General features: G+C 57.6%; 1 protein-coding gene across 1 annotated transcript; it reads left to right on the top strand.

Moving 5' to 3' along the window:
- The first annotated feature begins 705 nt into the window (after positions 1–705).
- On the top strand, positions 706–15,204 carry LOC101554502 (SEC14-like protein 4). Its single transcript, XM_055147209.1, has 12 exons — positions 706–816; positions 3,957–4,032; positions 7,511–7,554; positions 7,867–7,926; positions 8,007–8,195; positions 9,830–9,925; positions 10,243–10,303; positions 11,762–11,845; positions 12,404–12,510; positions 12,582–12,721; positions 12,818–12,987; positions 14,111–15,204. Exons 1-12 carry the CDS (start codon positions 763–765, stop codon positions 14,236–14,238), a joined length of 1,209 nt encoding a protein of 402 aa, XP_055003184.1. The 5' UTR covers positions 706–762; the 3' UTR covers positions 14,239–15,204.
- The last annotated feature ends 205 nt before the right edge of the window (positions 15,205–15,409 follow it).

The following is a 15,409-nucleotide window of genomic DNA, read 5'->3' as shown; positions in this document are numbered from 1 at the left end:
CCACCTCCTGTGTCCCGGACACCTGCTGGGTCAGCCCCCACCCCCACCTCCTGTGTCAGCCCCCTAGATTAACCCCTAGATTGCCCCACCCAAACCTTTCATTTGTCCTCTCACACCTGGCCTGGGGGCCGTGGCTTCTCCCCCGCAAGTCAGCTGCCAGGTCAGCCGTCCCTGCCACTTGCTCTTCTGTGAAGCAACGTGTCTAAGAGCCGACACGGGGCAGGGCGTGCCTGGCCAGCCTGGGATGTGGTCTTATCTAATCCTCCCCACCGTCTTGAAGGCTGCACCCACCATGCCCAGAAAAGCTGGCCTATCAGCCAGGGATCACGGAGCACGGGTGGGGGGTGCAGCTGAGGTTCCCCAACCAGAGACGGGGGTTGTGGGCCCCTGGGGCTGCAAGGTGACAGAGCCTGGGTTTTTCTGGGAAGGAATCCTCCTCTTCCTCCCTACAGGTCATTTGCAATCCCCCTAGCCCCCATCGGCGTTCAGGGAAACTCCCCAGCCCCGCCGGGAGATGCGGACCCCGCTTCGCGCCCCACTAGAGTGTATGTTTGGGGATCCCACTTGGGGTGTCACCTCCCTGCCCCGGGGTGCGTCTGGGTAACCCTGTTCAAAGCCCGGGGAGGGGAGGGGAGGGGGGAGGGGCGGGGCGGGGCGGGGCGGGCCGCTGCCATCTGACCTGTCAGGCAAAAGGGGAGGCGGGCAGCTGCCTGGCAGGCACGTCCGACCGGCACTCCCGTGCCCACTGCGCCCGCGGGCACCATGAGCGGCCGAGTCGGGGACCTGAGCCCCCAGCAACAGGAGGCGCTGGCCAGGGTGAGGGATTTGGCGGCAGGGAGGTTTGGGAAGGGGCCCTGGACCGCGGGGCACAGCAGCGGGGAGCACCCTGGAGAGCGCCTCTGTGCGGCGCGCAGACCCCTGCGCTCCCAGACAGGACACCGGACTGACAGACTCACTGTCCACTCTGGGGCCCCCGCGGGTCGCCCTGGTCCCGGCCCTGTGTGCTCCAGTCCGGCTGTCCAGCCCGGTTCTGGTCTCGGGGCCAGGGCGGCGCTGCCTTCAGGCTGAGCTTGGCGGGTCGGGGATTGCAACATTGGTTTGTTTGGTTTCTCCTTTTGGCTTGCTCACTCGCCAGGGCCCAAACCTTTTTCCTGTTGTTAGGGGAGCTCATTAAAGGGGAACGCAGGTTTTGGGGGTGGTGGCTAGACTGTCCTCCGCTACCGCCAGCGTGGCACAGGTCCTCGATAGACGCGTGTCTGCGGGCTTGGGTGCCGCTGGCTTCGCTCGGCTTGCAGGTGGCGAGTGGAAGGCAGTGACTGGGGACTGGGGTGAACTGGAGCGGAAGGAGCCGACAGCCCAGGGCCATAGGTCACGCGGGTGTGAGGGCAGCTCAGGACTCGCAGACAGGCACTGAGGAAGGGTGGGTCGGGGAGGAAGGAAGACGGGGCAGGGGCCCCTCGATGACTCTCCTTGAAGCAGACAGGACATCCCTGTGCCTCTCCACTCACAGTGGCCTTAGGGAGTCCCGGGCAATAGCTGTCTGGCCTCCGGGGAGGGGCTGGGCACCCGGCTTTAGGGTGACTTACTGGCTGGAGCGAACAAGAGTTTGTTCTCACTGGAGAGATGGTTCAGCGAGCAGGGCGGACACTTGGCTTGCACATGGCCAGCCAGGGTTCAGTCCCCAGCACCCCAGCTGGTCCCCTGAGCCTGCCTGGAGTGTGTGCAGGGCCCTGAGCACAGTGGGTGTGGCCCCCAAACAAAGCAAACATAGTTTATTCTCATCCCGTTCTGCCAAGATTTAAAAGAAACAAATGTCATTTATTTTAAGGAGGGGAAAAGAAAAAAAAATGGGAAGAAGAGGGAGAGGACTCCCGAGATTCAGGACGTCTAGACCCGTGGCCTTCAACCTCGGGGCTGTGCTGGCCCTCAGGTGTGGGAAGGTTGAACCCGGCTCCGTGGGCATATGGAGGGCAGGTGCCCTCTGCAGGTGGGCAAGACTGAGGGAGGGACATGCTCTAGGCAGACACGCCAATTCCTCCCAGCTTTTCCCGAGAATACTCTCGAACCGTGGGCTTGACTGCCAGACCCATTTCTCCAGAGATTTTCCTCAGCTCACCTCGGGCACACCCAGTACCCACCCTTGCAGCTTTCTCTTTTGGGGCGGGGGTGCCGAGGCATGGGCCTTGCTCTTTCCCAAACAGTGCTCAAGGTCCCAGGGACTGTCCCTGCCAGGGACCACCAGGCACCCTAAGGCTTCTGGGGCACAGCTTGGACATACGTCAAAGCCATGTGGTTCTGGACTTGAGCCAGGCCCAGGGGCAAGCACCCTAACTGCTGTCCCAGCCCGTGTGGCACACTCTTTTCCTTGTCCTGACTTTGAGTCCTCGTGTCCGGGGCTGGCGGTGACCTCGAGACGGAAAGATGTGCGGATTGCCCCCTGCTGTGCTTTGCTGCCTCCTGCCTCAGTCCTACGTCCCCAACCTCAGTTTGCTCTTCTGAGACACAGGGAGATGACCTCGGTCCCTCTTGCTCAGGGGCCCTTCCTGAGGTCCAAAGGAGAGACTTCAAGATGTTGGCGGGGTCCAGGGTGGAGGTGGCACCGTCCAGCCCTGCCCTCTCCCACCCACGCCGCCTCGGGAGCCCAGAGATGCACCTGTTCAGTGTGCAAGACCTGCCCTCGGGGGCCCCCGTGGCACCGGGGTTATTGGCGCAGCTGCCGTGGCCCGTGTTACTCGTTCCCACAGGGGCCGTTTAGCCGATTACTCATCTGAGGCGCGTGAGCAGCACACGGAGGCATGCCGCTTTCCAACAGCGGCCACAAAAGCTAACGGGAGCTGGGTGGGCGGCAGGCCAGGCGGCCTCCTCCGGCTCTGTCGGCATCTGTTTCTAGTCCCAGATTTGGCTTCACAGGCTGCCTCTCGAACCCAGCCTTGCTTCCAGCGCCCGTCTCCAGGAGACGTGTCTTCTCTCTGTCTCTAGTCTGAGCCCCCTCCCCAGCCCAGAGGCCCTGCAACTCAGCAGCCCTCCCCTCCCCAGCCTCCTCTGGGCCCAGGCAAGGTGCGCCTTCCTCCCCATCAGTCCCTCCTCGAGCACCCAGCCTTAGTTATTTCTGCGAAGACCCCGCTGGTCAGGGCTCTAGGTAGCCATGGCTTTGCCGGCCACCCCCATTTATCTGGCACCTGCTGCAGGTTAGGCCCGACGCTCTCTCTTACCTGCACAAACTCCTCTCACTCAGGTGTATCATGAATCCCCACTTCACAGATGAGGAAACTGAGGCTCTGAGAGGCTTCATCACTTGCTTCCAAATCCAGACCCTCAAGGTGCAGCGTCAGCACAACTCCCACCCTCTCCATCCCCAGGGGAATCCTGTGGGCCCCCAGCACTGCTGGTCTTGAGCGCTGACCAGGGCCAAGTATTTCAGGAGTGCCCCACCACCCCCGATCTTCTGAGCACTGTTGGGAGGCCCTTTCCCCACTCCTCATAAAGGATGCAGTATCAGGGACAATATTCGTTCCTAAAGTGCTCTGTTTTACAAATTGTCTTCCTAAAAAGAGAGGGCGGGGCTCACTTCAGACATGTAGCATGGGGGCCTTGGGGTCAGAACATCCAAAAGTTTGATTTTTATTTATTTCTTTGTTCGGGGGCCACACCCAGCGATACTCAGCGCTTCCTCCTAGCACTGTGCCCAGGGATCACTCCAGGCAGTGCTGGGGGATATGGGGTGTCAGGCATCAAACCCGGGTTGGCCATATACAAGGCAAGTGCCCTGCCCGCTGGGCTCCAGTCCCCTAAGCGTTTGGAAAGGAGTCAGCTCTCCCTGGCCCGCAGGCAGTGGGTGCCCCCCCCACCCACCGGTGGCAGAACCTTCTAAGCAGCTGCTCGCTGTGTGGTCCTGAGCTTGGGGATGGCCCCAGGTCCTGGGATCCTGCCTCTACTCATCATATCTTTTCCCCAAGTTCCGGGAGACAGTCCGAGACCTGCTGCCCACGCTGCCCCATGCTGATGACTACTTCCTCCTGCGCTGGCTCCGAGGTGAGGCCTCTGAATCGGGTCCGGAGACAGGGACAGAGAGCAGGCGGGTGAGGGGCGTCTCAGAGGGGAGACATAGCGGGTCAGCACAGCGTGTAATCAAGAACACTGGCTCTGGAGTCGGCTTGAGGCTGGAACCTGCGTTCTCTCAACCAACAAGAAGTCCTGGCCTCAGTCTTCTCACCTATAAAGTGGGGCTATGGCTGTTGTGAGGGTTAAGTGGGATGGAGAGGGGTGGGTGTAAGACTGGAGTGAACTGCCTCCAAGTTCTCAGGATGACAAGCCTGACTCAGCCGTGAGTCAACTGTCACTAATTGTCTTCAGGACCTGCTGCTGGGTCTCTCTCTCCAGTTCCTGGAAGACAGGGCTGAGTCTCCCACCCCTCAGGGAAACTGGCCTTGACCATGAAACAGTGCTGAAAGAGAATTTGATTAAAGGTAGAGGAGAGTCTTCCAGGAATTGCTACTGAAGAATAAAATAGACTAATAGAACCACCTGGGGCTTAGGGGGAATCTTATTTCAATTCAGCATACCCCTCAGCACTTGAACTTTGAGAATTTGAACTTTTCAAATTGAAAAGAACTGAACAAATTGAAAAGTTTTCAGTTCAAACTTTTCAGAACTTTTCAGAATTTGAACTTTGAGCCAGAAGAGATGTCAGAAATTAAGGGGGAGAGGGCAGCGCTCAAATGCTGGCCTAGGAAGCCGGGGAGAGGACTCATATGCTGGAGCACAAACGTGGCAAGCATAGGGCTCCAAGTTCAACCCCAGGACCATGTGATCTCCCAAGTACCCCTGGATATAGTCCTGGCGATCTCGAGCACTGATGGGCAGGCCTCCAGCCCCAACTCACAGCGGAAATAAACACTGGCCAGGGCTGTACAGTAGGTAGGGCATCTGCCTTGCATACAGCCAACATGGGGTTCCATCTCCAGCATCCCATATGGTTCCCCAAGTCTGCCAGGCGTGATCCCTGAGCATTGAGCCAGGAGTGATCCCTGAGCACAGCTGGGTGTGGCCTAAGTGCAAAAAAAAAAGAAAGATAACAAAAAAGGAAAGATGTAAGGGTAGAGAAAGGGAGATACACATGTTCAATGGTGAAGTAAGGCAGGTTTAATTGAAATTTATTTAGAAAGATGTGAGGGGAGAGAGAGAAGCACATGTTCTAGAGAAGTCCAGGCAAAGAAACACAGAGGAAGAAGCGAGACACATACTCCAGGGAGACAAGGGCTTGGAGAGCAAGCCTTTCTGGATCTTATTTAATGCCATCTTTTCAACAACTGTGGAAAAATATTATTTACACTTAAGAGATTACCAAAAAAAGAAAATAAATAAAAGAAAAGAAAACAGGGGCTGGAGTGATAGCACAGCGGGTAGGGCGTTTGCCTTGCACACGGCCGACCCGGGTTCAAATCCCAGCATCCTATATGGTCCCCTGAGCACCGCCAGGGGTGATTCCTGAGTGCATGAGCCAGGAGTGAACCCTGTGCATTGCTGGGTGTGACCCAAAAAGCAAAAATAAAAAAAAAACAACGAAAAAGAAAACAGGGGCTGGAGCGATAGCACAGCGGGTAGAGCGTTTGCCTTGCACGCGGCCGACCCGGGTTTGATCCCCAGCATCCCATATGGTCCCCCAAGCACCACCAGGAGTAACTCCTGAGTGCAAAGCCAGGAGTAACCCCTGTGCATCGCCAGGTGAGACCCAAAAAGAAAAAAAAAGAAAAAGAAAAAGAAAACCGATATAGGGCTGGGGATGTGACTCAGCGGTAGAGCACCAGTTCTTTTTTAATTTTATTTTGGCTCTTCAGCGATGCCCAGGGGTTACTCCTGCCTCTGCACTCAAGAATAACGCCTGGCTGTGCTTGAGGGACCATATGGAATGTTGAGGATCGAACACACCCCCATACACACACACAATCAAAAATAAAACTAAGGTTCAGAAAGGAAAGTGATTTTCTTGAGGTTTCTATGCAAATAAAACTAGAATTCAAGCCCAAACCTGTCTGACAGGCTGAATCAGTCAGTCTCCAGCACCATCAGTTAGAACAGGCATGCTGACTCCCCCCTCCCTCTTTCTCTGTCCCTCTCTCCCTCTCTTCTTCTCTCCCTCCCTCCAATCTCCTAGAACAGCATTTTCCACCCTGTCTGTCTACTGAGCAGCAAAAAACATTTGGCCAGGATGTGCTTTTTATTTGTATGTCATTTTAAAACTAATTTTTGAAAAACGGGGCCAGAGGGAGAGTGTGGTAATTTGCCTTACACATGACTGACCCCCATTAAATCCGCCCATGACCCCCGGGCCTCGCCAGGAGGGATCCCTGAGCACAGAGCCAGAAATAAGCCCTGAGCACCACCAAGTGTGGCCGAAATCACACCCCCAGTACTATGGTAAATAGTGTTTTTTAATTTCGTCTTAGTGGTTTCTGAACCACTGCTCCTATCTCTACCAGAGTTTGCAGGTATAAACGGGTTAAAAATAATTGCTCTGGAGAGTTGAAGATCCTTCCATTTTGTTTATTTATTTATTGCATTATTTATCTTTGGTTTGGGGATCATACCCAGTGGTGCTCAGGACAGGATTTGGGGAACCTTATGGGGTGCCTGCAGGCTGAGCACTTTTCCCACTGTACTATCCTCCTGGCCCTCATTTTTTTGTTGTTGTTGCTGTAGGGAGTCATACCTGGCAAGGCTCAGGGCTTACTCTTGGCTCTGTACTCAGGGATCGCTCCTGGCAGTGTACAAGGGGACTATAGGGGATGCCCAGGATTACTATCTTTCTGGTTCCCCGTTTGCTTAATCTTTTATCTCTCCATCTGTCTGTCTGTCTGTCTGTCTCTCTCTCTCTGTCTCTGTCTCTGTCTGCCTGTCTGTCTGTCTGTCTGTCTGTCTCTCTCTCTCTCTCTCTCTCACACACACACACACAGACACACGCACACACATACAGGGCCTCTCATTCTTGGAAGTGTCCCCAAATAAATTATCACTGATATAAAGACTAGGAGGAAGAACAAAATTTCCTCAGTTCAAAAGAAAAACTAGAATCAGAGTTTCACTGAGCAGAATTCCCACCTATACGATTCTTTAAAAAGCTTCACGGCTGTGAGAGCTCAAGGTCCTGAGCACGGGCTTTGCAAGCTGAGCACTGGGTTCGGCCCCCAACTCCACAAGGTCCCCTGAGCACGGCTGGCAGCAGTTACTTGAGCACCCGGTGTGGACTCCCCTGTATATTCTTGGGGTATCAGGAGGAAATTTCTGCTTATTCAAAAAGCAGTCTCAAGCCTCCTCTTCCCTGGGCTCTTCTTACAGCTCAGGACTTTCTTGGCTGGTTTTGGGCCACACCTGGTGATGCTCAGGGGTTACCCCTGACTCTGCACTCAGGAATCACTCCTGGGGGTGCTCAGGGAACCATGGTTGCTCAGGCGACCAAGGCTGCATGAAAGGCAAGCACCTTCCCCACTATACTCTCTCTCCGGCCCCGTAGCTCGAAACTTTGACCTGCAGAAATCTGAGGACATGCTCCGGAAGGTGAGCCACACCTGTGGAGGGTCCTACCCCGCCCCCCCCCCACCTTCCGTATGTGACCCACAGGCACTAGCCACTAAGGGTGGGCAGCCGCCTTTGCTCCATCCTATGTTGAGTTTCCTTCTCCCATTCTCCTCGGATCCTCTTAATTTCAGCCCTGGGTGCCCCCAGGTCCCCATCCCAGTCTTCCCCCTCCTACCCCCCTCCATGATTTGGGGGGTACCCTGGCAGGTCCCATAGCCATGGACAGCGGGGCCACACCTGTGCCCTCAAAGGCCAGCGGTAGCTGACCCAGCACCTGCCGTGTCTCTCCAGCACGTGGAGTTCCGGAAGCAACAGGACCTGGACCACATCCTCTCGTGGCAGCCCTCCGAAGTGAGCCCCAGCAACCCCCCTTAGGTACCCCCCCACCAACCGCCCAGTTGGGCTGGCTGAGCGGCCCTCTCCCTGCGCAGGTGGTCCAGCGGTACGACTCCGGCGGGCTGTGTGGCTATGACAATGAAGGCTGCCCCGTGTGGTTCGACATCATTGGGACCCTCGACCCCAAGGGGCTGCTCCTGTCGGCCTCTAAGCAAGAGTTGCTCCGGAAGCGCATCAAGGTCTGCGAGATGCTTCTGCAGGAGTGTGAGCGGCAGAGTCAGAGGGTGAGCGGCCAGGAGCGAGGGCGTGCAGCCTGCCACGGGGGGGTTGGGGGGCTCCAGCACAGGCTGGAAAGGGGAGTCCCCCCGAACTGCCTATTCCCCATTCTTCAGCACCCCCGGGGCCCTGGTGCTGCGTGGTGTCCCCTAAAGCCCACCCGTGGACCTCAGAAACACGTAGGCGACTCCCTTGGATGCTTCCTCTCTTCCCCACAAACTGGGGTGAGCTTCTGACCTTGGGTACCGCGAAAGGAAGGCCCAGCTTTGTTTTCTGGACAGTGCATGGTCAGCTGTGCTGGTGGAAAGGACGTAGGTCCTGCCCCCTCTCCCCCCCCCCCACCTGCCAATGTAAGTGTCATTACTCCAAGCACCTGAGGGGGGCGCCATTGCTCTGGGCATCCTGCGAGCAGTGCCCGCTGGCATGGACCACGTTCCCTCATGGATCTCTAGAAGCTAGTCTGGAGTCACAACAAAAAAAGATTGAGCCCTGCGAGTTCAAGGCTTCTAAGACAAGCGGAAGCCACGCCCCCTTTTGCCTCTCCTGCCCCATGTCCAGCCTACACCCTTCCCTAGGATCGTTTTTTTGGTGTGTGTGTGTGTGTGTGTGTGTGTGTGTGTGTGTGTGTAAGGGGTTTGGACCACACCTGACAGGCAGTGTTCAGGGCTTGCTCCTGGTTCTGTGCTCACTTCTAGCTCAGGGATTACTCCTGGCAGGGCTCGAGGAACCATTTGGGGGCCACACCGGGGTGGCCCCGTGGGAGGCAAATGCCCCACCTATTGTGCAATCACTCCAGCCCCACTTCTCCCTGGAATTCCAGTAACAGACCTTTGGTGGTGTGGGGCTGACTGAGCTGAAAGGGATGAGCCCAGGGGAGCCATTCTGCCACAGTGGGACGACGTGGCTGTGACTGACCCCAAGTGAGGTGGCTGGGGCTGGCCAAGGGTGCCCCCTGCTGAGATCCACAGCCAGCAAGAGAGAATGACAAGAGCATCTGGTTCTGACAGATGTGCCTGGCTGATGTTCCAGGCTCAAAACAGCAGCTTCCCCTTCACCCCATCCCCCTGCAGCTGTGTTGATCTGGGCCATCATGAGGGTGTTGGTGACGCTCTTACCAGTAATATCTGACAACTTTTACCAAGGATTGGCCGCACCGCCATGTATTAGCACAGCAATTCTATCCGAACCAGGAATTAGCCCCATTTTACAGATTAAGAAAGTCAGGCCAGGGACTGGAGCAATAGCACAGCGGGTAGGGCGTTTGCCTTGCAGGGGGCTGACCCGGGTTTAATTCCCAGCATCCCATATGGTCCCCCAAGCACCACCAGGAGGAATTCCTGAGTGCAAAGCCAGGAGTAACCTCTGTGCATCGCTGGGTGTGACCCAAAAAAGAAAGTCACAGGCCAGGAAGCGTTGAAAATTCACCCCGGGCTGCCAGCTGTGGGTCTGCAGACGCTGAGCAACTGCGGCGTCTTCAGGAGGCCCTGGGGCCTGGACTCTGAGGCGGAGTCTCCTCAGACCCGCCGTGGTGCCATCTGTTGGGGAAGGGCTGTGGGCGGCCGGAGGTGGGAGGAAGAGTCTCTGGACAGCTACTCTAGTCTGGAGCTGCGGCCTCACCGGGGTCTCTGCCCTGCCCCTGCAGCTGGGCAGGAAGATCGAGACCATGGTGATGGTGTTTGACATGGAGGGGCTGAGCCTGAGGCACCTGTGGAAGCCGGCGGTCGAGGTCTACCAGCAGGTAAGGTAGGCAGCTGGCTTGGGGCCATAGGGAGTCACTGCCCACCCCCTCTTCCAGTTCAGACAGGAGGGGGACGCCCCCTGGGGCCCCATACAAGAGAAGCAAAGTTGACCCGGGGCCCACCCTCCAAGGAGAAAGAGGAGCAAGGTACCACGGGCGGGGGTGGGGGTGAGGGCTGTGTTCATGGGGGGGGGGAGCCGGGCAGAGGGGGGGGCTGGGGCCAAGGGGGCTCCTGTCTCAGGGCAGCAGTCACAGACATTCGGGTGCAGCTGGAGGGGGAGCCTGGCCTCAACCAGACTTGTCTTGACTGCACACAGTTTTTTGCCATGCTGGAAGCGAATTATCCTGAGACGGTGAAGAATTTATTTATCGTCCGAGGTGAGAGCATGAAGGCAGATGACTGCCTGGGGGAGGGAGCGGGGACGGGGAAGGGAGAAGACAGTAGAAACACTGATAAGTTCAGGGATTCTCTAATCTGCCTTTGTGAGGGGCTGGGTTTTTTCACCCCCTTCTGTCCTTTGTAGAATCACTGTCACTGTCATCCTGTTGTTCATCGATTTGCTCGAGCGGGCACCAGTAACGTCTCCATTGTGAGACTTGTTGTTACTGGTTTTGGCAGATCGAATATGCCACGGGTAGCTTGCCAGGCTCTGCCGTGTGGGTGAGATACTCTCGGTACCTTACCGGGCTCTCTGAGAGGGATGGAGGAATCGAACCTGGGTCGGCCACATGCAAGGTGAACGCCCTACCTGCTGCTCTATGGCTCCAGTCCCCCTTTGTAGAATATAAAAGTATATTCATATACTTCTGGAATATACTGACATGTGGCAGCAACGTCAAATAAGTTATGTTTCTAAATGCGCACTGCTATTTTCTTTCCTTCTTTGCGTGTGAAGGCTGACAGATGGTCCCCGGGCCACACTGGTAGGCGGGCCCACTTTAAGCCCGAATGGTGCTTGTCTTCTCCAGCCTTCCATGAGGAGGTGGGTGGGCAGCGTCTGACCCTAGGACCCGGGGATCTGCTTTCAAATCTCAGTGGTTCTGTGACCTTATACAAGTTGTTGGATTTTGGAGGGGGGCTATATTCTACAAAGGGGGGCTGGAGCACTATGCATGCGGCCCACCCGGGTTCAATTCCTCCGCCCCTCTCCGAGAGGATAATGCATCTGGCAATGCTCACGGGTTACTCCTGGCTCTGCACTCAGGAATCACTCCTGACAGTGCTCCAGGGACCCTATGGGGTGCCACCAGGAATCAAAGCCGGGGAAGCTGCTTGCAAGGCAAACACCCGCCCCGCTGTACTATCTCTCCCGCCCCTGTGACATGATACACGTTTCTAACCTGACTGAGCCTCAGCTTTCCTGTTCTGTAAAATGGAAGCGCAGTGGCACCATTCCCATAAGAGAGCTGTGGGGCTCGGGTAACCTTCTGTTGCAAAGGCCTCACACAGAGCCTGCTCCGCAGAAAACACCTGGCAAACGGCAGGGACTCAGCTGGGCCATGAGGGCTCACGCGCCTGCCCCTGAGAGGATTCCATGGCCGTCTGAGAACTCTGGCTGTGAGGCCAGAGGCACCGTAGGAGAATCGACACTGATGCAGCCCAGAGCTGAGCAGAGCAGGCGGGCACTGGGGGAGCCAGGCCTGTGCTATGTATGTGGTGTTGAATGAGCTCTCCACGTTCCGGTTAACATCACTCAGACCCCGGTGAATGACTGGTCAAAGGTCACCCAGCCGGAAGGGACAGAATCTGGACCTGTCCAGCTCCTGAGAAGCTCCAGTCCTTGGTGTCCGGATCTTCTCTGGTTCTGCTTTCTGAGCGGGTTTCCTGTGTTTCAGCTCCCGCGCTGTTCCCTGTGGCCTTCAACCTGGTCAAGTCGTTCATGAGTGAGGAGACACGGAAGAAAATAGTGATTCTGGGAGGTGAGTGCCTTAGGCCCCGTCTGTGTCCACCTCCGTGCTGGGATGCAGCGGTCAGGGCTCAGGCCTCGGGACTCATCTCTTCAGACAGTAACCTTGACCTCACTCTTAGAAGCCTTTGCCCCCTCAGAGGAGGTGTCGGTCGCAGACCAGAGGGGCTGGGTGGTCGCATGAAACTCTTGGGTGTCCTCAAGAATGGGCCTCCAAGCGGGCTCTGTGGCGCAATGGATAGCGCATTGGACTTCTAGCGTGAGAAGAATGGGCCTCCAGGGCTGGAGCAATAGCACAGCGGGTAGGGCATTTGCCTTGCATGCGGCTGACCCAGGTTCGATTCCCAGCACTCCATATGGTCCCCTGAGCACCGCCAGGATTTCCTTAGTGCAGAGCCAGGAGTAACCCCTGTGCACTGCTGGGTGTGACCCCCCCAAAAAGAAAGAAAAAAAGAATGGGCCTCCAAGGGACCGAGTTCAGAATGTGCCCTCGCTAAGCGGGGCCCCTGCTACGCCCTGCCAAGCCTCCCTGAGCCCCTCAGAGCATCCCTCATCTTCCCCCCTCACACAGGCAACTGGAAGCAGGAGCTGACCAAGTTCATCAGCCCTGACCAGCTGCCCGTGGAGTTCGGGGGGACCATGACAGACCCTGATGGCAACCCCAAGTGTCTGACCAAGGTACAGCACACCCAGAGGTGGGGCGGGGAGCTGGCCCTGCCGAGCGCCTGCTCACCCGCCCTCGCCCGCAGATCAACTACGGGGGCGATGTGCCCAAGAGCTACTACCAGACCAACCAGGTGAGGGTCCAGTACGAGCACACGGCCACGGTGGGCCGAGGCTCCTCCCTGCAGGTGGAGCACGAGATCCTGTTCCCCGGTTGTGTGCTCAGGTAGGCACGGCGGCCCCCGGGAGGGGGGGGGGGGCGGCCCTGGGCACAGCTGGGAGGGGCCCGGAGCGCCCTCACAGCGGTCCTGTTGCCCCGCAGGTGGCAGTTCGCCTCAGAAGGGGCCGACATTGGCTTCGGGATTTTCCTAAAGACCAAGATGGGGGAGCGGCAGCGGGCCGGGGAGATGACGGAGGTGCTGCCCAGCCAGCGCTACAACGCCCACATGGTGCCCGAGGACGGGAGTCTCACCTGTGCGGAGGCCGGCGTGTGTAAGGCCTGTCCCCTCTCTCCGTGGACGCGTCCCCCTCCTCACGGCTCTGCCACTGCCAAAAAATAAAGAGGAGCCAGAAGAGAGCGTGAAGGGTTGGAAAGCGGGGGCCCTGGGTTCCATCCCCAGCACTGCCAGGAAGGACCCTCCAGCCCTGAGCTGGGATAAGCCCACCCCACTGAAGAAGAAAGAGAGAAAGAGAGAGGGGCCAGAGAGGTAGGACAGCAAGTAGGGGGTTTGCCTTGCATATGGCTGACCCGGGTTTGAGCCCCAGACCACATATGGTATTGTGAGCCTTGCCAGGAGAGAGCCTGAGAGTGTGGCCTAAAAATCCAAACCAAAAGAAAAAAAAGGAAAGAAAGAAAGAGAGAAAGAAGAAGGGAGGAAGGGGGGAGGGAGAGAGAGAAAAAGAAAGAAAGAAAGAAAGAAAGAAAGAAAGAAAGAGAGAGAGAGAAAGAAAGAAAGAAAGAAAGAAAGAAAGAAAGAAAGAAAGAAAGAAAGAAAGAAAGAAAGAAAGAAAGAAAGAAAGAAAGAAAGAAAGGGAGGAAGGGAGGAAGAAAGGGAGGAAGAAAGAAAGAAAGAAAGAAAGAAAGAAAGAAAGAAAGAAAGAAAGAAAGAAAGAAAGAAAGAAGGAAAGAAAGAAAGAAAGAAAAGAAAGAAGGAAAAGAAAGAAAGGAAGGAAGGAAGGAAGGAAGGAAGGAAGGAAGGAAGGAAGGAAGAGTGAAAGAGGGAGGAAGGAAGGGAGGAAGGAAGGAAGGAAGGTAGGAAGGAAGGAAGGAAGGAAGGAAGGAAGGAAGGAAGGAAGGAAGGAAGGAAGGAAGGAAGGAAGGAAAAGAAATCAGAAGAGAAAGTCCAGGCATCCTCGCCATCCCTCAGTTTCCTCGTGCGTGATGGGAGACAGTCCCCTCTGTGTGGGGCCACTGGCTGCTGAGATAGTCCCCTGTGCCAGCCTGGCACCTAGAAGATCAAGAGCCCCCGGGGGCAGCTGTCATTTGTTCCCTTAGCACGGCCGTCATCCACGGCACCGGGGCTGAGCAATGGTCGGTGGCCAGGCCGTTTCCAAGGGTCCCGGGCGGGCAGGGGTGCGGCGGCCTGGCCTCTCGACCTCCTCTCTGTCCTTGCAGACGTTCTGCGCTTCGACAACACCTACAGCCTGATGTTTGCCAAGAAGATCAGCTACACGGTGGAGGTGCTGCTCCCAGACAAGGCCTCCGCGGAGAAGATCCACAAGGCGGGGGCCCCGGCCCCGTGAGCGCCCGCCCGCTCCCCCCCTGCCGGTGCCCCCGCCCGCCCTCCCCAGCCAGGTGGCAGACCTCCCGCGTCCAGCCCACCCTGAGCGTTGGCACGGGCCCCTGGCACGCCAGAGAAGGAAGGGTCCGGCTGGGGGAACTTGCTCCTGAGGAATGCCCCGGGCACCCCCACACCTGGCGCCAGGGCATGGGGGAGGCCCAGCTGCAGGCCCAAAGCCCCCTTCTCTGCCCGGAGGCAGTCAGGGGGCCCTGAGGCCACTGGGCAGGACAGCCCCAGGTCTCAGCGCAGCCTGGACAACCTCACGGGCCCAAGGCGGTTCTGCTTTTGGAAGGGCAAAGACATGTGACCCAGCGCTGAGGGGGGGGGCGTGACTCTCAGGGGCCTTGTGCCCCTCCCGTCTGCCGTGCCCACAGGAGCGCCTGCGGCGTGGAAGGTGCCAGAAGGCGGAGGGAAGCTGCTCTCCCTGACTTGTGTCTCTGCGAGGGCACAGCTGAAGGGCGGCTGTCACGCTCAGCACCGGGCATCCGAAGCCAGCCGGGCACGGCGTCTGTCTCTGAGGTGGCTCCCAGGTGCCCACCTGCCCTCAGCACGGCCACAGCAGCCCTCGCCAAGAGCGCTGCCCAGCAGGGTGTGGCCAGGCTGCCTCCCCACTCTGTCCTCGCCCAGCCTCTTGGGGGGGGGCACTGACCGCCTGCCCCACCCTCGGCTACTGCCCAGCGCTCCTGAACTGCCACCTCACGGGTGCTCTGCTCGGCCAGCCCCAGACCCGAGTCCCCCATACCCCCGCCGGGGTTCGCCCAACCTCAGGTCCTGGCCTTGTTTTCTCAGGGGTCTCCATGCCCGCTCTGCGGGTGTGGGGCCCGGGGAAGCGGGGAAACGGGGTCTTCTCGGACCCTCCGTAGCACTGGGCTTGGCTGGTTGGGGTCTGAGCAGGGGCCGGCTGCTCTCACAGGCATCTTAAGTGACATTAAACGAAACAGAATGCCCCAAACTGGTGCCACAAGGCACTGCTGCTCCAGCTGCGTCTGTTTGTTTGTTTCTGGTTATTCTATGTTGAGGCCACACCCGGCCACGCTTCACTCCCGGCAGTGTGGGGCGGGGAGGGGGGTACAGATGTGGTGCCAGAGAGCAAACCTGGGCCCATGTATGCAAAGCATGTCCCGTAGCCCACT

This window comes from Sorex araneus, chromosome 9 (genome assembly GCF_027595985.1).
Source record: "Sorex araneus isolate mSorAra2 chromosome 9, mSorAra2.pri, whole genome shotgun sequence".
In the NCBI taxonomy this organism is placed as follows: domain Eukaryota; kingdom Metazoa; phylum Chordata; class Mammalia; order Eulipotyphla; family Soricidae; genus Sorex; species Sorex araneus.
Note: the sequence above shows the minus strand (reverse complement) of the source record. Positions and strands in the feature narration are given on the sequence as shown.